Below are 20836 nucleotides of genomic sequence, written 5' to 3'. Positions count from 1 at the left end.
CCCCACCCCATCACACCTGGGCACCTACGGGAAACTTGGCGGTGCAAAGGCAGATTTGATTGCTCCAGCATAGATGGCTAGGATGGAGACAATAACACAGGTCAAGAAGACGGAAGCAAACTTGTTGACATATTTCACCCCAATGAAGACCACTAGAGCCATGAGGATGAGAAAAGTACTGCCATAGACCCTCATGTTATTTAGCATGGCCCCCGAGCTCTCTGCTTCATCTGTACTCTGGAAAATGACTGCTGAAGGCACGATGTACACCTGAAGGGCAAATGGAAAGAAAGAGCAATCCTAGTCACTCCTTAACCTTCTTTAAGAAAGGAATAAAGCCCGGTTGTGACCTTAGGTCAAAGTCACTTTATTTCCCAAATGATACAATCAAATAAACGTATTTGTTGAAAGCTGAAAATAAGAACGAAAAAGACCATTTCCACAATATTAAGCAAATTCCAGCTACAATCCACCATAACAGTGGAATCTAATACTACATGGAGGCTTGTCAGGAAAACAAAACTTATGTGCCTCAGTATTTTGCCGTTAGTCTATTTATAGCCTGGTGTTTTTCTTCCTCCTCCTTTAGGATTGCAGCGCGAGACAATGAGACTCCCCACCCCCCCCCATATCAATATTGCTATCTAGTCAGAAAATCTGAACCAGGAATCAAACCTAGGTCTTGAGAAATCCATTATCTGTTAAAAGCAATGGGACACATTTTGCTGGAACTGCTCCTCAGGAAACAAGCATCTAACAAATTGGGCTCTGGTCCTCAAATGCTCATGCCTCAATACATTGGTTAGTCTATAAAATGGTAACACCTGCCTGCCCGTGTCAATTTTGTTACACCAGCCTAATGCGGCTACTACTGTTAAAAGGAATAATTGTGCAACAGTAGATTTTTTGTGGCTTCTAAGTTTTTCTGCTCCATGATTAACAAAATCATATTTTTACAGATTCAGAACTGCACAAACTGGGATGTTTCTTCAACAGACTCTATTTCTATTACCAGGCCTTGGCTATAGAGAATATTCTATGCTTCCTGGTCCACTGCCACTCTGCAATAAATAAGTGCATGTAAAAGGGACTTCTATAAACTGAGCAATCTGACAGAGCAGCTACAAAAAGGCCAACCACACATCTAATTTTTATCTTAATTATTGTTACTATTTCATAGATAGATACAACAGGGAGATCTGAAAGAGGGCTCAACTTACCAGGAAAATTTCAATGGCCCCTAGAATATACATGGATGCAGCAAAGGTGGTGCCTAGGTAGAAGCACAGGCCCACAGCCCCTCCAAACTCAGGGCCCAAGGCCCGTGAGATCATGAAGTAAGAACCGCCAGCTAGACAGGGATAAACATCGGCAGAGTGAGAAGTAAGAAAAAGAGGCACGCAGCAGGGGCACAAAGAGGGAAAAGAGATAGAAACAGAATTCTTACCAGGCACAACTCCATTGGTGGCAATGGCGCTCATGGAGATGGCAGTAAGCATCGTCTGGAAAGAAAAGCACAAAGGTCACTGCATGCAGCAATTTTTCTGGCATTGGAGTCCAAATCCGGCAATGATGCTATTCCCACCTCCAGGTCTGTGCTGCTATATTGCAGATGTGGCATAGCCCTCCACAACATTTAAATCATTTCTCACTTCAAGGGTTTAGGAAAAAAATCCCCAAACTAATAGGTAACAGCTAATCACAATGGGATAAGAAGTTCTTTCAATAGATTTACATTTCGTCCATGCTACGAGAGGGTGATTACTGAGATGTCAAGCGAGATTACTTACACAGCAGCAGCAGATAAAGACAATACAGAAGGCTTGTAGCACCCCAGCTGTTCCCACCACCCAGGTGAGACGCAGGAACAAGATCACCCCAAAATGTTTTGTAAGCAAGGCAGGTAGACTCCCATGAAAGTTCCCATCTCAGGAGACTGCAGGCAGGGGGAAAACACAAAAGGAACACTGGGTCAGGAACTGTATTTCTAAGCCCTTTTCAAAGGGCTGCTGAGACCTAACGCTCTTACCTGTTTGCATATCATGAACCGTTTTAAAGGAACTTACACGTCCCTGGATTGTTTTACCCTGACGCATCCAACAAGTGGGCAAAACGTGACCATGTTAGGCAATTTTAATAAAACATAGTTTTAAGGGGGGAGGGGGAAGAAAAGTAAAAATGTATTTGCACTGAGTTGTATTCTACCAACATGATATGACTTTAGTGGTGTATGGAGCGTTTTTCCAAGGAGAACATTGTGTTTGTTTATTTTTGCACCAATAAAAATATTTAAACATAAAACATAGCTTTAATCTTCCATCCTTATGATCTATTTTCTCTCCCCCCCCCCCCCCCCCCCAGTCAACTACATAAACTGCCATACTGGGCAAGACCAAAAGGTCCATCAAAAAATCAAACTCAGTACCCTACTGCTAATAATGGCAAATCAAGGTCACAAGTACTTGGCAGGATCTCAAAAAGTAATTAGATTCCATGCCACTTATCCAAGGGATAAACAGTGACTTTCCCCAGGTCTACCTTAACTACTTATGGGACTTTATCTTCAGGAACTTGTCCAAATCTTTTTAAACCCAGCTACACTATCTGCTTTTACCACATTCTCCAGCAATGAATTCCAGAGCTTAATAATGCACTGAATTCAAATAGATTTCCTACTATTTGTTTTAAATGTGCTACTAACTTCGTACTTTTTGAAAGCATAAACAAATTTGCGTTTACGCCTTCCACTCTACTCATTTTATAAACCTCTATCATAATCGCCCCTCAGCTGCCTGTTCTCCATGCTGAAAAGTCCTCATCTCTTTAGCCTTTCCTAATAAGGGAGTTAGTCATTTCGATTACCGGTCTCTGTATTTTTACTAATTCTGCTGTGTGTGATGACTAGAATTGTACACAATCCTCAAGATACAAATCCTAGCTCTTTTCATGCATTAAGGAATGCTATAACATAAATGATCATGCTTTGGAAAGGAACAATAAGTACAAATTGTTATGCAATACTCAGCTGGTGGTCAGTTAGCTTTTTCTTTTTAAAATTCAATGCTGGCTGTCAACGACGTAGACCTGGTCCAGGTACCAGCACTGAAAATCTAGGTCTAGGGTGACCAATGGTAGTTACTTAGGTACCAGTACTCAAAGACGTACCTGGACAGCTACCTGGGCCACAGCCTTTTTTTCTGTCCTAATTCACCGGGTAGTTATCCGAGTACTGCCGCTGAATAATGGTAGTGCCTGGATAACTCCTGGCTCTACATCGAACACCCTGGAACTAACTGGATAGTGCCACAGTAGTCTGCCTGGGTTTTCAGCTGCTCTATCCAGGTAAGTGCTGTTGAAAATCCAGGCTGGGCCCAGTGAACCGGAATTATCTGGGGAGGAGCTATTCTTACTCCCATAACTCCTTTTAAAATGGACCCCAAAATTTCTTTGATCTGAATGCAGGCAAGAGAATATAAAACAGAAAGATGAGAGTGAAGTAGGCCAGCTGGAGTAGGGAGGGAGAAAGCAAATGTGCATGTAAGTTTTCTCAACACTTTGCTCTAATGAGTCTCTGGTTAAGTGCTAATGTGTGAACAACTCACACTACAGGGCTGAGTATGCTCTTTTCTTCCTGTAATCACCCCCTTCCCGGGCTGGTGTTGGCAGCTGCTGAGGCCTTATTAGTAAATGATAAAGGAGCTATCTAAATTCTGCTGGGCTGTATTAATTGCTGCCTGCAATGAGACGGGTTGAGGGGAAGGGGGGGGGGAATAGGAGGAGTACAGTAAGATCAGTAAAACTGAAAGGGAAAGGGCTCCTTGTTCATAAATACTGGACAGGGCTGAAATGGAGGGGAGGAGGGGGAGGGTGCAGTTAAGGCAGTTGCTCAAAGCCTGCCTAAAGCTGAAGGAGATTCAGCCTACTGGATGGGCTTTGAGGACCCCTCTCAAATTTCTGCCCTGAGCTACAGCAGGTTTAGCATGGGCCCTGATACTAGAGGCTGGGGGCCACCCACTGCCAAGGGCACTGAGCTGACCTTGGTACGTTTCCTCTTGCCCTCCCCGATGCTCTCTGCCTCTTCATGCTCCCGTGCTCCCTGCGGCAGGTTGGTGTAGTTGGCCAAGTGGTTCAGCAGAGATGATACCTTCGGCCTGGTATCCATTTCTTCCTGGAAAAAAATAAATTAAAACAGGGACAGGGAAAAAAGTGAAGGTAATAAACAAGTGTAATAATGAAGATTGGGCTCTATACTGTGAGACCGGAATAATTATAAAAAAGCAGAACTATAATTGGCAGAACATCAAAATGCTGGCCACCAGTCGGTGGGACCGTTGTTCACTGCTATTACAAGAGTTCCAAAGACTCTGGTGTCTCCCCAGTTCTTCTTCTGCCGGACCATACATCCTTACACAGCACGAAGAATCCAACTTAAAACTGCTGGATCTACTTTTTGACACAATGGCTGCTCCCTCCCTCTTGTCATTACTGGTGAATATCTGCCATCACTACTTTTAGACAAACTGTGAAAAAGTCAACTCCTTAGAAAGGAAGCGAGTCTGGCAATCCCATGTTCAAACATCTGGGCTAGATCAGGACGTATACACTGCTGAGCACAACTCCTACAGTTAAACAACTTCAGGAGATCCTTCTCCTCTGCTACAGTCAAACAGGACGCTATGCCCTTATCATAGAACTGCCCTGATCCTATAGCATCTTTCCACTGTGACTACTGGGCCAAAAAATACCCATGGAACTATTCCGTGTAGGAACCCTAGAGCAATAACTCGTCAGTCAGTTTTTCAAGATGTCCACAGTGAATATGCACAAGAGATTTGTGTACCAAATTTGCATGCACTGCCTCCCTATCTCGTGCATTATAGATATCCAGAAAAACCGACTCGCTGTGTGTGCCCTGAAAACTGGGAAGTATGCCACTAGAGTACACAATGGCTACCATGGCTCTGCAAGTTGTTTCTTTAAATTTCTGTTTAAACCCTGGCTTTATTTATTTCCGACATTTATCCCCCACGTTTGTGACAGGAATGCTTTTTCACAGTCCTACCCCTACTAAGTTCAGGTAAGAAGCTGACTAGAGAACAGCTAGAGGTATCTGGCTAGCAGCTGGATTCAAAGTGCAAAATCTCAAGAGATTTTAAATTTAGGGGCTGCTCATGTAACAAGCCCCAGAATGCATTTGGTTGGCTGGCATGGCAGCAGGACGCTTACCTCAAACAGTGCCAAGTTGCGATCACAGTAATCATCCCCATCTTCAAAGTTATTGGAAAAGGCACCAGAATGCTTCCTGCTGCTGCTATCACAACCACCATCATCTGAGAAAGAGGAACCGAATATGAATCCATGGACAGCAAAGCCCCTAAGCTGTCCTTCCTTGGCAGAAAGGATATGTATTCAGTGCAATCAGCTCCCTCATCAGGTTACTACACTGAAAGACCCCCATGCTCCTCTATCAGTAAGGTACACTGCTGAGCAGAGCTTAGATAAATTCAGTTGGTAAGAAAAAGAAAGCTGTACCCTATGCTCAGGTCTAACCAGTTAGCTCTTCCGAAATTCCACAAAAGCAGCCATGTCCACAACGGTGTCAAGTATCGCTTGCTGCAGAGCTCCATCCTACAGGCTCATGATGTGTCATGGTACCAAAAGGCTGAGAAAACAGTGTGGGAGAGTTTGGGTACCAAGCGGTTCAAATTCAGAGAGCCATGTGATGGAGAAAGAAAACAACAAAAAAGTGTCGTTCCTCTAGAGGAGGCTTAATCAATAAGTTCCTTCTGGGGAAGAATCAGTTTAAAGTAGGGTTTACCATTTGATTCAATTCAGCCCCGAGTAGTGCCCTGAATACATTATTCGTATTCAGACAAATAGCAAATTAAATTCAAATAAGACTAGTCCGGGGCTCTACTTTGCTAAATCTTACTGAAATAAACACTTGACATCTGATTTCACATTGCTTCTTTTATTATTATGTTAAAGCTGAATGTCCCTGTCATGAAAACGCCTAGCCACCTGCCGCCTGGGGTCATCCCACAGCTACTTAGAGGGTCTATCCCCAGCACAGTGCACCTGCAGCCTGCACCTCCTCCTACCGACTGGGTCACAACCACCTCTGGGTGAGTCTCCCGCTCTCAAATTATCCCTAGTGATTTCTAGGTTACTGGGGCCACACACTCCCAGTGGTCCCACAGTTTCCAGGTAGCACTTACAGACCCAACACACAAACCACCAGGATTCTTTATCAGGCCAGACAAGCAGAACGAACAATTATGTTTACTCTCTCTAAAAATATTGAACAGTGGAATAAAATAGTGCAAACAATAGGCAAACAATGACAGGTAACTGAAATAAGGATCAATCATAACACTAACTAAACACTTGTACACTGTCTAAGCAGTACCTGGGAAGGTCAGGACATATTATCCACCAAACCTCAGCAAAGAGATCTGTCTTTCTTTCCTTCCAGGCTAAGGCTGAAGCAACAGTCAGCACTACTGGATAATTTTTCAAAACTCCAGGCCAATCAGAGCCCAGAACAGTCAAGCCCCAAACAAAAACTGGTTACATCACTACAGACACTTCCCACTATGCGTGTGCTAAATAAAGACGTCAGTCCTCTGCAACAGCTTTAAAAACAAACATGCACCATCCGCTAGACAAACAGGAGAACTTCAGAACATAATACAGGAAAATATCCAATACGTTCTACATGCTTAAAACATATTGTTTCTTCACAGCCCTATTATTTGTATTCAGTCAGACAGTAAAATATGCTATTAGGTACAGCTCTAATTTAAAAGGAAAGGTTAAAGTGGTGGAGGCTGGTTGGTGTAAATTAAGCCTGGGACTAAAGAAGAGTACAGAGGCTGAGAATTGTGTAGGGGAGAGGAGAGAAGCTTAGGGAAAGAATAAGTGTTTTAGTTATACGAGTGATTTTGCGCCAGAGCATCCAGGGTGACCTCAGGGAAGAACCCCTCCCTTCCCAAGCCAGCTGCCCAGGAACTGCTTTTTCCAATGACAGTCTTGGTTCTCACGATAAAGTTTGCGTACCAAAATAGCTCCCACTTGAAAAATAGCAAAATATCACTGCCCTATTATAAAAAAAAAAAAACAGAAGAGTAAGAACCACCTAATTCTAAATCTAGGAATGTCTGAGCAAGCCCAATTCCCATACTACTAGTGATAGGCACAGGGCAGCACCAAAATATTCACCTTGAGCTGTAAGCTATCTTTGCAGGCCTTATCTTATGATCTATAAACAATTTCTGCTCAGCTGAACTGAAACAACTCTTCTGAACATAGCATTGCTCAAACTATATCTCTCTGCATACAACAGGATAAAAGCAAGGTTGGTCCACCGGTTATCCTAGGTACCAGGATGGTGTTGGTCTGATCCACTATGATCTCTGGGAAGCTAGGAGGGCAAGAAACTGAAAGAGTACTTGGGGGGTGGGGGGCAAGTACCAGACAGATTCTTTCAACTGAGTTATGACAGCAGATTTGGGCTATTCCACAGCTGCACTAAGGTAACAGTGTTCATCAGAGTTCCAGATTTTCTTTATAAAAACACATCTAGCAGCACTGTATCTGTGGTGTACAGGAGAAAGGCTTAAAAAAACAAAACACACACAAACAGGATAGGTAATTTTACACCCCAGGTGTTAAGTTTTCTACAGTTTCTGGACAGGAAGTTATTCTAGCGAAACATGTGCAATAAAGCACTATGGACTACTGGCCATCCCTCAAATTCAGCCCTTCACAGCTGCTTACTGATGAAGAATACATACTGTACCTAAGAGCCTGCTGTTCTCTTCTGTGAGAGAGTTCTGACTTCTGCCTAGAAAATACAAATTAAAAGAAAAAAATACAAAACAATGGAAAATGAATCATGAAAAAAGGAAACAAAAGAAATTAAAGAACTATTCACATGCTAGAAACATAACCAAAAGCAACCCAGAAACTATGTTACACAGTAATAAGTTATGAACTATTCCTGTGCAACTAAATGATAAATGGTGGCATGACCCAAGGATCTGTAATAGAACCGGTACTTATTGATCAATGCTCTATGTAAAACACAGGCGGACCATGGGGAAGTACAAAAGGAGTAGCCTAGTGGCTAGTGCAGCGGACTTTGATCCTGGTGAACTGGGTTCGATTCCCACTGCAGCTCCTTGCGACTCTGGGCAACTCGCTTAACCCTCCATTGCCCCTGGTACAAAATAAGCACCTGTATATAATATGTAAACCGCTTTGATTGTAACCACAGAAAAGCAGAATATCAATCCCATCCCCTTTCTCTCTCTCCCCCCCCCCCCTTACAGGAGAACCTAGTAACACCTGTGGATCTGGATGGTAGATTAAATTTAATGCTGACAAGTACACAGTGTTGTGGTATGTATAATAAAATAAATGAGGAAAAATAATCCTAACTTATTTTTGTGTGGGGGGGAGGGAAATTCTATAAACTGCTCACTTTAGTGCCAAGCAAAACAAATAGTCCCTCAAAGACCATTTAAAATGGGCAAGTCTAGATTCAGTCTTGATCGTAAAGGTAGTTTGTTCCATTCCACTGGTGCAATGGAAGAGAACGCTCCAGTTCTAGTTACATCCAAGCGAAAACGTTGTAGGGAAAGGACCACAGGATTATGCTTGTCCTGTGACCGTTACACCTTTCTTCAACTAAGTGGATGACCCTTAGTACAATACATGGTGAGTAAGTAATAACAATTTATACAAAAGGCAATAGAACAGACAATCATTTCAAATGTTTTAAATACAATGTCACATGATCCATTTTAGATAGACCCAACAGCAATCTCACCACCAAATTCTGCGCTACTTGGAGGGACTGTACATAAGATTTAGGCAATCCCAGATAACGCAGTAGTCCACGGTTCCTAAAATCATAGCCTGGACTACCTTCTTAAAAAAATCTTCCTGCAACAACAACGGTTTTAATTTGTACAACATACACATTTTGTAATGAACACTGCACCTCTGCCTACACTTGTATTCAAAAAGAGAACAAATTATCCAATAACATGCCCAAATTTTTCACTTGCAAAGACGGTTTAACAGTTGCTCCCAATAGCAGTAAACTAGAAGGCACAGGAACAGATGGGATCATGTACAACATACATAACCTCCATTTTTTCCAAGATTCAATCATAATGTATTTTGTGTCATCCACCCCAAAACAGGACCCAGAACATCTTTTTAATTTAGAAGTTCCATCAGGATCAGTTATTGTTAACGGAAAAAAAAAACCCTGAATGTTGTCAGCATAGACTCAATAGGATACCCCTAGAGTCTGCAACAATGCACACAACAGGCGCAAATAGATGTTAAACAGAACAGCCGACAAAACTGATCCCTGCGGAATCCCTGTGCGTACTGGATCACCCACATGCACCACCGCTCTTCAGTTGTCCAGAAAAGACACAAACCATTTCTGGATGCCATCCGCAGGGCCACAAGTACGTAAACAATGAAGAAAAATCCATTGGCCCAAGCCTAGATGCACCTCATCAACTGTTGCTACCAACAATGTCTCTGTACTGAGAACCTTGTGGAAACCGTACTGAAAAGGGCCTAATAGTGCATGATCACATACATAATTGTCCAACTGATGAAATACAGATAACTCCAGCACTTTAGCAATCACAGGTAAAAGCTGAGATAGGGCGATAGTTCGATAACACACTACTCCCCATTGTAGAACTTTTTATCACTGGTGGAATTGTGGCTAACTAATTGTTCAGGACAATACCCTGAATGCAAACAAAGCTTTACCAGTTTCCTCAGAGATTCCACCCAGGAAAATGACCTTGGTATAACTGGACAGTGCACTGAAATCCTCTGTGGCTGCAGCAGCAGATAAAGCAAATGGAAAGCTGGAAATTATTTGATAACAGAAAAAGATGGAAATATAAAAATGCCTTTGCATTGATCCATGGTTGACTACACCATGAGTGGTACTATGTAGAGTTCTGGTCGCACCTCTGAAAACCGTATTTAACACATAAAGAGACACCCTCCCCACCCTCACATAAATAAATAAAATGAAACACTTCCTTTAAGGCGAAAGAGTTTGGGGCAGCTAAAGACAAGACGGATAGGCCATTGGGCTGACCCAGCATGGCGAACTCAAGCTTTTTCTGGGGACTGGCCTGTCTCAGGGCTAATGCAGAAGTGGGCAGTATGAGCAATCTATATGCACATTACTGGCCACGTAATGCAGATAGGGGTTCAGTGCCAAAGTTAACTCATGTGGTAGACATCAGCATAGAGAATATTAAAATGCATGCTGAACTTCCCAGACTTCAAATAAGGGAAAACAATTCCTTATTTGGCAGTCTGACCCCACTTCATTCATGCCTGAATGCACCACATGGAATCAGGCACTGCCATTTTCTAAGATTGTAGCAGAGAGGCAGAAACGAGTGGGCATCACTCCTGCCTCTTGAAGGTATGCCAGAGGGGGATAGGTCTGGGGTCTAGAAGCTAGGGCTTCTATCAGGGGTTGCGGGTGCACTAGACCTGTGTTTCCCACGTCCAGTCCTGGAGTACCCCTTGCTAGTCAGGTTTTCAGGAGATCCACAATGAATACACATGAACTTGATTTACACTGCCTCCATTATATGCAAATCTCTTTCATGCATATTCATTGTGCATACCCTGAAAACCTGACTGGCAAGGGGTACTCCAGGACCAGACTTGGTAAACACTACACTAGACTACACATTCCTCTCTTGTAGTGTCCCCCCTTCCCTCCTGGCTGAGAAATGGGACTGTTGCCTGCACGCCATTTCAGAGGCCACAATCTGCTATTCTAACTTACTTATTCTTGGCGACTTTAATGTACATTTGGATAATCCTCTACTGACCACCCCCCTCACTGGGAATGCAAAGGTAATAGCACAACCAAAAATATCACACAAAAAACCACAAAGTCAGTGAAATTACACTTTCTAAATGCCTTTATTTCAGGATGTATTCCACCGTCATCATAGCCCTGTCCACTTTTACTTTTTTCTAGCTCCACATCAACCATCTCCCTATCACTTGCACACCTATTTGGGGGGGGGGGGGGGGGGGGCGGCGGCACCAGAGGGGTGCCCCTTATTCAATGAATGGAAGTCTTCTCATCCCCAGGAAATCCATTACCTTAGCAAGGACAGGAAATCAGGTGCTTAGGAACAAAGAGCTCCTCTGCACAGCCACAGTTTGAAAATCACACACACAAAACCAGAACAGCTTTAGATGGCCAGATAAGGCTTAGCTCTGTTATCCAGGCTGCTGGCAAGCTTCCCTGAGGGCTGAGCACTGAAGCAGCACAGGGCGCTTGGCACTCACCTGACGCCAGTGTCTCACTAGGCTCCTGAATCCGGGCAGTCAGCCGGGCCAGGCTGGAGCTCTCTTCGCCAGGTTCCTCGTCTGAATCGGGCACTTTTGTCACGGTGAAATGTGGCATGTTTCAGATTTCCTCTTTCCTTACTTTTTATGGTCTCTCCTATCTTGCTTGCTTCAGTGTTCCCCAGGAGAGGCAGAGACTGACTTTACCCCAGGACATGTGACCAGCCCGCGGGGAGGGCCCAACCCTCCTTTTTTGTTCTAGTTATCTGTTGCTGAGCGGCTTACAGGCCGCTCCACCTACTGCAATAATTGTTTAAAGTCTAACAAGGGCAAAAAAGGATAATGAAGACAGAGAGAGGAGCAGCAATGAGCCAACAGTCATCTCCCCTTAACCTGCAGACAAGAAAATATTGTACCAGATTTTTTGTTGACTACTTTTTACTGAACCATGGCAAAAAAACAAAAATGCAAAAAACATACACAAACACAACCCCCCCCCACCACAGTACTATAGCTTATCCACACCTGCCTTAGATGATCATATTCATGCACAGTTCAGACTCCACATGCAGCTTAGTTCTCTTACCTGTCTATATTTTTGTTGACAATGTCTTTTGCCTCTGTCCAGACTGATTGTTGTTGTACACCACCTTGGGTGAATTTCTTCAAAAAGGCAGTAAATAAATCCTAATAAACAAAAGTTGCTCAAAAAAAAGATATTGGGGTTCTTTTTGGCCCCTTCCCCTCTCCCCACAACACTAACTCCTTTGTGTCACTGCCCTTCATCCCCATCCCATTCCACTTAGTGCAGTTAACGCAGGAATCAGCATGCACTAATGTCAAAAGCTACCATGTTAATTGCTAGTGAGGCCCTACTTGACAAGTACATGCTAGCTAATTCCTGCCTTAACTGCTTAACACACTTTAGAAAAAGGCTCCAAAGGATGTTTGACTGGGCAGGTGTGACAAGTGATCCTTTTTACCACAGGGCTGGAGGAGGTGCAACATCAGCACCACTGGCTGGTTGGTAAGTCAACTAGGGCTAGCCTCTGGCCTTGCAAGTTGTGTAGCCATGCATGGTACCATCCATGAGCAGGTGCTGCCATACTAACACTCCTTCCTTCCGCTGCATATTGGCAGGAAAAGGGAGCAGAATATATAGTGCTGGAGTTGCCACTTTCAGCTTTCACACTTGGCACCAGTTAACCAAGAGTTCATCCTAGGAAGCCACTGTGGTGGCAATCACCTTCACTTCCACAATTACTACCCCTGAGCTTTTGAGCACACAGCCCTGCTTTTCTGCTCCTACTGACTTCTGCAAATGAGGTCCCACAATAAGTCTCTGTGTTCCTCACAGGCTATCCCCTGTTTGGAGTCTATGCAGGCATCAGAATTAGGTAGTTTGGTGAAAAAATGTTTACATTTGAGCATCAAAGGTGTCGGTCAAATTTAAAAAAAAGAAATGAAAAAGATCTCAGCCTACAAAGGATCTATAAAAAACATTCTTCCAGCAGCTACCTACCCAAGAACAGTTCCACTACCAAAGTATTTGCCACAACAAAATTAAGAGGAGGTTGTGATCAGCTGCACCTTTTACCTGCTGCAAACCCATGGTATTAATGAGAATCAAAAAAGAGGCACCGAGTGTCTTGCAACAATAGAGAGAAGCAACACCAAAACAAGACACTATAAAGTCCAAAAAGTCTTTATTCAAACAATCCTGACGTAGCCATGTTTCACCAAATAGGCTGCATCAGGGGTAAACAAAAACAACTAACTAGTGATACACAAGACTTGGCCCTGGTGGTAAAACTAAGCATCCAAGATAACTTCAGCAGTTTCTTAATCACAGATGGCTGAGCAACAGCTTCATACATCTGTGCAGGAGCTGTTGCTTTTACCTGCTGCATACATGGTATTAATGACCTGCACTTCTTAGAGAAACAAGAACTGAAAGTCCCAGAATGCAGTTTATGTAGGGAGAACAAGCTGAGTAAAACCAGGGCAGACAGTCTTGTCAAGGAGAAAAATGAAATTAAGAAGAACCAATGCAAGTCCTGAAGAAACAACTCATTGGAAAATCCAGGAAAAAAATGCAGGATCTGTAAACCGCTTAATCACCAGTTCTGGATCTATTTGTGGAACATCAAATGCAATAAATAAATAATGACACCACTCAAATTATATTACTAGTGTAAGGACCTGCCTAAAATGATAAGGGAGAATGTGTACAGTCGTGTCGCACACCTCTCCCCAGGGGATCCCCCTCCCCTTTTCTCTGCTGCTGATAGACGTGCATACTTGCCAGAGCAGGAAAAAGGAAAATAACGTTGCCCGTACAAATGCCAAAAAATGTTCAGAAATATGGTTTACATGCATATACACTTTTATACCCGTGGGAAACATATAGATAATAAAATTAAAGAGAGTACATTTTAATTTAAAATCCTAAGGGATAATTTTGGAACACATACCAATAGATCCTAACGAAATGAAATAGTTGAAACTGCCACTCAGGCAATGCAGATAGCTTTCTGGAATGTGAAACACAGCAACCATCACACAGTACTACTATTATTTAAGTGTAATATACGACTACTGTTGCTTTACAGGCAAGGATGGAGCCAACTGGCAGCTCTACACTGGACTAATTCACTTCACCCATGGGATTTGGGAAATTGAGATCAATTCAGTCTGGGTACAGTAATCTGGGATAATACTCCAAAGGTTCACGCTTGGTGGGGAGGAGCTACAGAGGGATTTAAAGATGCTCAATGAATAAAGGAATTGACAGACTGTTTAGTTTATTATTCAGCTCTGATACTCTGCTTAAACCTCCAAAAAAAAGGACACTGCTGGAGGCACAGAAATAGTGGAAGTCTCCTGGCTGCACGGCTCCTTATATGGGTGACAGAAACATGACAACAGATAAGAGCCAAATAGCCCATCCAGTCTGCCCATCCACAGCAACCACTATCTCCTCCTTTCCCTAAGAGATCCCATGTGTCTGTCCCGTGCTTTCTTAAATTCAGACATAGTCCTCGGTGATTCCACACATCCACCACCATTTCTATGAAAAATTATTTCTCCTTAGATTACTCCCAAGCCTATAGCCTCTTAAATTCATCCTATGCTCTCTCATTCCAGAGTTTTCCGTCATTTCAAAGAGACTATGCCACAGAGGTATTCAAACATGTCATATCCCCTCTCCCCCGCCTTTCTTCCAAAGTATGCATATTGAGAGCTTTAAGTCTGTCCCCATAAGCTTTATGAAAGAGACCACTGATCAATTTTGTAGCCACCCTCTGGACCAACTCCATCCCGTTTATATATCTTTTCTTAGGTGCAGTCTCCAGAATTGCACACAGCATTCTAAATGGGGCCTCACCAGAGACTTATAGAAGGGCACAATCACCTCTTTTTTCCTGCTGGCCCATTCCTCTCCCTATGCACCAGAGCATCCTTCTGGCTTTAACCGTCACCTTTCCTACCGGTTTGGTCACCTTGAGATCAGACACAATCACCTCCCAAGTCTCACTCTTCTTTTGTACACAGAAGTACACTAAAATGCCGATTATCCGAATGCTGATCATCCGGATGTCCAATTAACCAGAACAGCATCACCCCCAGTCTCCATTTCCCACAGATAGTTGAAAATTTTAAATTGCTCACCAGAAGGATGCGGAACCGTCAGGAGGTGGATAGAAAGAAGCCCACGCAAAGCTCCAGTGTATTGCAACTGCATGTGTGGTTATAAATGTTCATCGATATAAGGCTACTACTTAGCGGAGCTTTGTGGAGTCTATCCAGCACCAGACAGTGCCATTATCCTTCTGGTGAGCAATTTTAATATTCCAAAGTTCTTTCCAATTATCTGGATTTATGATTATCCAGACCATCCGCTACAGATGATAGTCCAGATAATCGGCGTTGTACTGTACGTCGCCCCCCTATACTAAATCTTTTCCTTGGATTTTTGCAACCTAAGATTGTCTTAGCGGTTTCCCTAGACTTGTCTGCAACATTTGATCTTGTAAACCATTCTCACCTCTCTTCACTTGGTATTTCTGGTACAGTCCTTTCTTGGTTTACTTAATTTCTATCTAACTGTTCTTTAAAGGTCACTACCACCTCTTCATCTTCAAATAACAATGTTCTTCACTGTGGAGTCCCTCAAGGATCAATACTTTCTCTGCTCCTATTTAATCTGATCCTTAGTCCCCTTGCTAGTCTCATTCAGTCTTCGGGCATCTCAAGCTATTTCTATGCGGATGATATTCTTGTAATATTCCCAGTCTACCCGACCACTTCCAGTTCGTTTACTCCACTTCAGATTTGTTTAGATTCAGTTGAGACATGGTTAACAAACCAGATAAAACAGTAGCCTGTTGGTTTACAGGATCCCACCCTCTCCGTGCCTTCGGCACCCATTAATCTCTTTGGAATACCAGTCACTCCAGTTTCTAGTTTCCGTTACCACAGGATCATCGGGGATTCCTCTCTTTCTCTTTCCTTCCTCAAATCTCACATATCTCCAAGATTTCCTTCCTTCTATTTTAGCAACTGTGTACTGTGCGCCACCTGTTTGATTGTGACCATTTTCATGCTCTTATTCGCTCCCTTTTTACTGCTTGTCATGATTACTGTAATAATGTCTATGCAGGCCTACCTCACTCTTCTCTAAAACAGCTGCAATCACTTCAGAACATCGCCATAAAACTGCTCTGCCATGCCCTCCGTTCAGACCATACCACTGCATTATTAAAACTATCCTAGTTACCCGCTGAAAAACACATTACTTACAAGATAGCTCTTTAAAAAAGTTAAGGCACTCTGAGTAAGTCTTCCAGATTATCTTGCACGTCTCACCATCCCCTATTCTCCCACAAGGATCTTTCACTCCATTAACGACCACTGCCTTGTCCTTCCTAACCCTAAATCTGCTCATTACAAATCTACCAGATATAGTGCTTTTTTATTTCCTTTCCCCTTTTATTTGGAATTCTCTCCCACTCTTATGCAGTGCATTATCTCAGAAATCCTTTAAAGCAAATCTGAAAGCCTCTTTCTGCAAGCAGGCTTTTGAGGACCCAGGTTGACGGGATTTCCAGCTTGAGATTCAATCTTACCCTATCCACCTCTCTGCCTGTCCCTTTACCCTGCTCTTTGTATGAATGGTTATCGTTGCTGCTGAAATTGGCATTCCTTTCTTGATTTCTCGAGATTGTAGTTTTGTAAACCTCTCTACTCTGCCTTGGCAGCTAGAGTGGTCAAGTAAGTCTAATTAAACTATGAACTATGACCCTGAAATTTTTAGCATTAAATCTGAGTTTCCAATTGCTGGACCATTCTTCAATCTTTGCCAAATCCCTCCACATACTATCCATGCACTCCAGGGTGTCTACCCTATTACAACATTTGGTATTGTCCGCAAAGAGACAAGCCTTACCAGACAGTCCTTCTGCAATATCACTCACAAAGATGTTAAAAAGAGCCAGCCCAAGGACCGTTCTCTCCGGTACAACACCAATAACATACTTTTCCTTGGAGCAAACTCCATCTACCACTACTCTCTGTCTCCTTCCACTTAACCAGTTTTTAACCCAGTCAGTCACTTTAGTGCCCATACGGGCACTCAGTTTATTTATCAGTCATCTGTGTGGAACCGTGTCAAAGGCTTTGCTAAAATCCAAGTACACCACATCTAGCGCCCCGCCCATATCCAACTGTTTGGTACCCAAAGAAATCTATCAGGTTTGTCTGAAAAGACCTGCCTCTGCTTCGGGTCCTGCAGTCCATTCGATTCTAGAAACCTCACAATCCTCCACTTTATTATTATTATTATTTGTAGCATTTGTATCCCACATTTTCCCACCAATTTGCAGGCACAATGTGGCTTACATTTGCCGGAATGGCGGTTGCCATTTCCGTGTAACGCTTTAGAAGCGTTTCCATTAGTTTACTCACCACCAAGGTCAGACTAACAGGTCTGTAAGTCCCAACCTCCTCCTTACTTCCACTCTTGTGCAGAGGGACTACATCAACCCTTCTCCAGCCCTCCGGGACCACTCCAGACTCTAAGGCAGCATTGAAGAGGTCAGGCAACGGAGCTACCAAGACTTCCCTGAGTCCTTTCAGCACCCTCGGGTGTGTCCCATCAGGCCCCATTGCTTTGTCTATGTTCCAGAAATTAAAGTAAATTTGACTTCTGTGAATTTTTTATCCACTGGATGGTACTACAGATTAACAGTACTCCTCATTATCCTAAATTCAATACATAGCAACAAGCCAGCATATTAGCAACACTTATATCCACTGGCATCACTACATTGATCTGTCACTAACTGTAAATTAAATTATGAAGTTCCAGGATGGAGATTTTAGGCCAGTCCTAGATTTCTGACAACCCCATCCGGTTGTATTATAGGACCTGCAGTACTGGTTTCAATGGGTAGAATTAGGGACTGTTTTTGGATGTAAGTTACTGCCCAAAGTCTTCTTGGAAATGGGTAACTTGACAACTCTGCTACATGGGCTTCACAGTCTGTCATCATAATCTGTTTCTAGGTGTACACAGAGGCTGACTTCCTCTTTTTCTAGAAATTACCAAATTGCTTTCCTGCCTTCTTTGTTTTGTTTTTATAATTTTTACATTTGAATTTAATTGGAGGTCGTGCAGGGAGGGGTTGTTTCAAGATCAAAACACAAGAATTCTTCAGTTTATCAAAATTTCCCTTTTACCCTCCCCTCTTTCAGCTACAAGAACACACAAAGAGAACATGGATCAACTGGAGCTAGAAATAGATCTTACCAGTGTACATTTCCTGCCTCTGACAAAGAAGTCTATTAGAACAATCCGCCCTTCCCCCAACAGTTTTATTTCTTCACCGTTACTAATATTTAACTTTGTATCCGAACTGAACATTAGACAATGACTTCGTTCTTTAACCAAATTGTAACATACATGGTAGAGGTGACCAGAAATCACCAAGACGGATTTTTCCCAACAATGTGAAACTCAGAAACTAATTCAGTGCTAACACTTCCTATATAATAAATCTCACCTCCAACGTTCTAATGGGCCTGCCTGTGTCCGTGGCTCCTTCGGAGTTACTGAGCTAAGCTCCATAGCCAGGCTGACGTCACCGGAAAGGACACACCAGATTGGCTGCAACATAAGGAGCAGGAGCCCCTTCCCACATCGCGCATCACCAAAGCCCCCCCCCCTCGGCGCACCAACGCCCCCTCCTTGGCGTTTCAACCAGCTCCCTAACTTCCAGTTCAAGGCCCCCTCACGTCCCTCCCTCCGATTTCAACACCCCCCTCTCCGCATTACTGACCCCTGAACCCCCCTGTCGCGACCCTCTCGACCCCCCTTACTGCTGAGAACCCTCCCCCGCTGCCGTCGCATACCTGTGCTGACGGGGGACCCAAACCCCCGACAGCCGAAGTCCTCTTCTTGGCTGCCGCGGCGTTGCTTGCTGAATGATCTGATCAAGTTTCTGTGCGTGCGTCTGACATCAGACATGCGTACAGAAACTTGATCAGACCATTCAGCAAGCAACGCCGGTGCAGACGAGAAGAGGACTTCGGCTGTTGGGGGTTGTGGTCCCCCGTCAGCACAGGTACGTGACGGCGGGGGAGGGTTTTTGGCGGAAAGGGGGGGTGTCGAGAGGGTCGCGGCGGGGGGTGTTGAAATCGGAGGGAGGGGGGAGTCTGGAACTCGGAAGGAAGGGAGGGAAGGAGGGAGGGGGGCGTGGGTCTCGGAGGGGACAGAGCGAGACAGCGAGGGAGGGTGGGGGATTACCTTGCCAGCGCCCGTTTCATTGTCTACCGAAATGGGCCTTTTTTACTAGTTTGCTATAATACTATGTATTGTAGCAATGATATCAGTCCTGGAGAAAACAGAAAAAAATTATTCTAGAGCAGTGTTCGTCAATGATGGCCCCCAATGTCCTTCTGGTTTGTTTGGTTTTTTTTTTTTTTTTTGGGGGGGGGGGGGTTCCTGCCTCTCTACGCAGACTCAGGACAGAAAGGGGAAAGTGGATTGCAGAAGAGCCACATGCTTGAACGACAAGGCATTTAACAATAGACAAAGTAGACAAAAAGATAACGCATTTAAAAATGCTTACAACCTTGATTATAGCCCCAATGAAGTATGAAGGTGGGCTGTGGGGATGGATGTCTGACACATACTGCTTAGCAGTATCATGTCCCTGCATGGGAAGATATTTGGTAGCTCTCCTTTAGCTCATTAGAATCCAAAGTGGCCCCAGCTTAAAAATTAATGAAGACCACTGTTCTAGTACAATATAAGCCTTCCAGATCACTCAGGTCCCTCTTCAGATGCTGCACTGCAACCCATCATAGAAGTATATTAATGACAACAGCGGAGAATTAGCTCAGTGGTTAGAGAACTGGATTGCAAATCAGGGAAGCCAGGGTTCAAATACCACTTCTCCCACAGACGCTTTTTGTAACCTTGGGCAAGTCACTTCACCTTTCACTACCTCTGGTACGACGAGATCAAGCCAGTCTGGGCAGGAAATCGTTGAGTTCATATTTGGAAAAGGCAAATAATTAATCTAAAATCCAAATCTAACATTATCCTTCACCTGGGATGGAACATTTTCAAAAGCTAATTATGTAGATAAACAATGATTTATGTGAATAAACAGGGCTCTCTGCAAATCACCTTCTCTCAGTATGGTGAAGTATGCATATATTATTAGCTGCATTTAGGGAAGGTGATCTCACAGATGTGGTTTAGGTGGAATCCTACAATATATGTGAACAGTATTTTTACATCTGCACGTTATTTCCCCACCACAAAGTTCACCCACACCAAAGGTGGGTGCAAATGTCTCTAATGGAAGTAAACACATGCTCTCTTTGAAAACCGATGCAAGGTTCAAGAGTAAAAAGTGCCAGCAGTCTTTGTCTCAATGTGGGTCAGTTTTGAAAATTGCCTTTTGGAAGTCGGTTGCAAGAATGTCTGCAAGATGACAATACACTGAAGGACACTGAGTGCCTGGCTGGACACATGGAGGCTACAGAAACCCACTTCATTAAAGTTGTTTGGTTCGGTTCTGGCTGGAAGTGCTAAAGTACAGCCGCCAAATATCTTCCCCTGCAGAGCCACGCTACTACTCAGGACTCACCAGTGTATGCAAATGGCATCCATCCCTTCCAGCCTGCCTTTCCAAAATATTCACTGAGGGTATTCTGGAGTGCATTCTCTTCTATTGAGAAATGCCTTTGTCCTTAAAGCATGTGATCTTCCCCTCCCCCATCCATTTCCCCTTTCTGACAAGCTTGGGTAGAGAGGCAGTAGTGAACAAAAAACAAAAAAAGGAATGATGGAAGCCACCCTAGAGGTCTCCAGGGACCACCACTGGCCTCCAGGCCTTACACTAATATAGAATAAGAAGCTGATCAGGACTCTACTCATTGACCACATCATCTTCCA

At 43.6% G+C, this 20836-nt stretch overlaps 1 protein-coding gene across 1 annotated transcript in view; it reads right to left on the bottom strand.

The window, feature by feature from the left end:
• Positions 1 to 20836, bottom strand: part of SLC12A6 (solute carrier family 12 member 6) — a 41065-nt gene that overhangs the window by 11152 nt on the left and 9077 nt on the right. Inside the window, 8 exon segments of the mRNA XM_030186321.1 lie at positions 29 to 270; positions 1221 to 1351; positions 1448 to 1502; positions 1791 to 1885; positions 1888 to 1936; positions 4037 to 4168; positions 5227 to 5330; positions 7802 to 7846. Of these exon segments, the coding sequence (XP_030042181.1) occupies positions 29 to 270; positions 1221 to 1351; positions 1448 to 1502; positions 1791 to 1885; positions 1888 to 1936; positions 4037 to 4168; positions 5227 to 5330; positions 7802 to 7846 (853 nt within the window).

The sequence above is a fragment of the Microcaecilia unicolor genome, chromosome 14, assembly GCF_901765095.1.
Source record: "Microcaecilia unicolor chromosome 14, aMicUni1.1, whole genome shotgun sequence".
In the NCBI taxonomy this organism is placed as follows: Eukaryota; Metazoa; Chordata; class Amphibia; order Gymnophiona; family Siphonopidae; genus Microcaecilia; species Microcaecilia unicolor.
The sequence above is the reverse complement of the archived record's forward strand: the minus strand, read 5'-3'. Positions and strand labels throughout refer to the sequence as shown.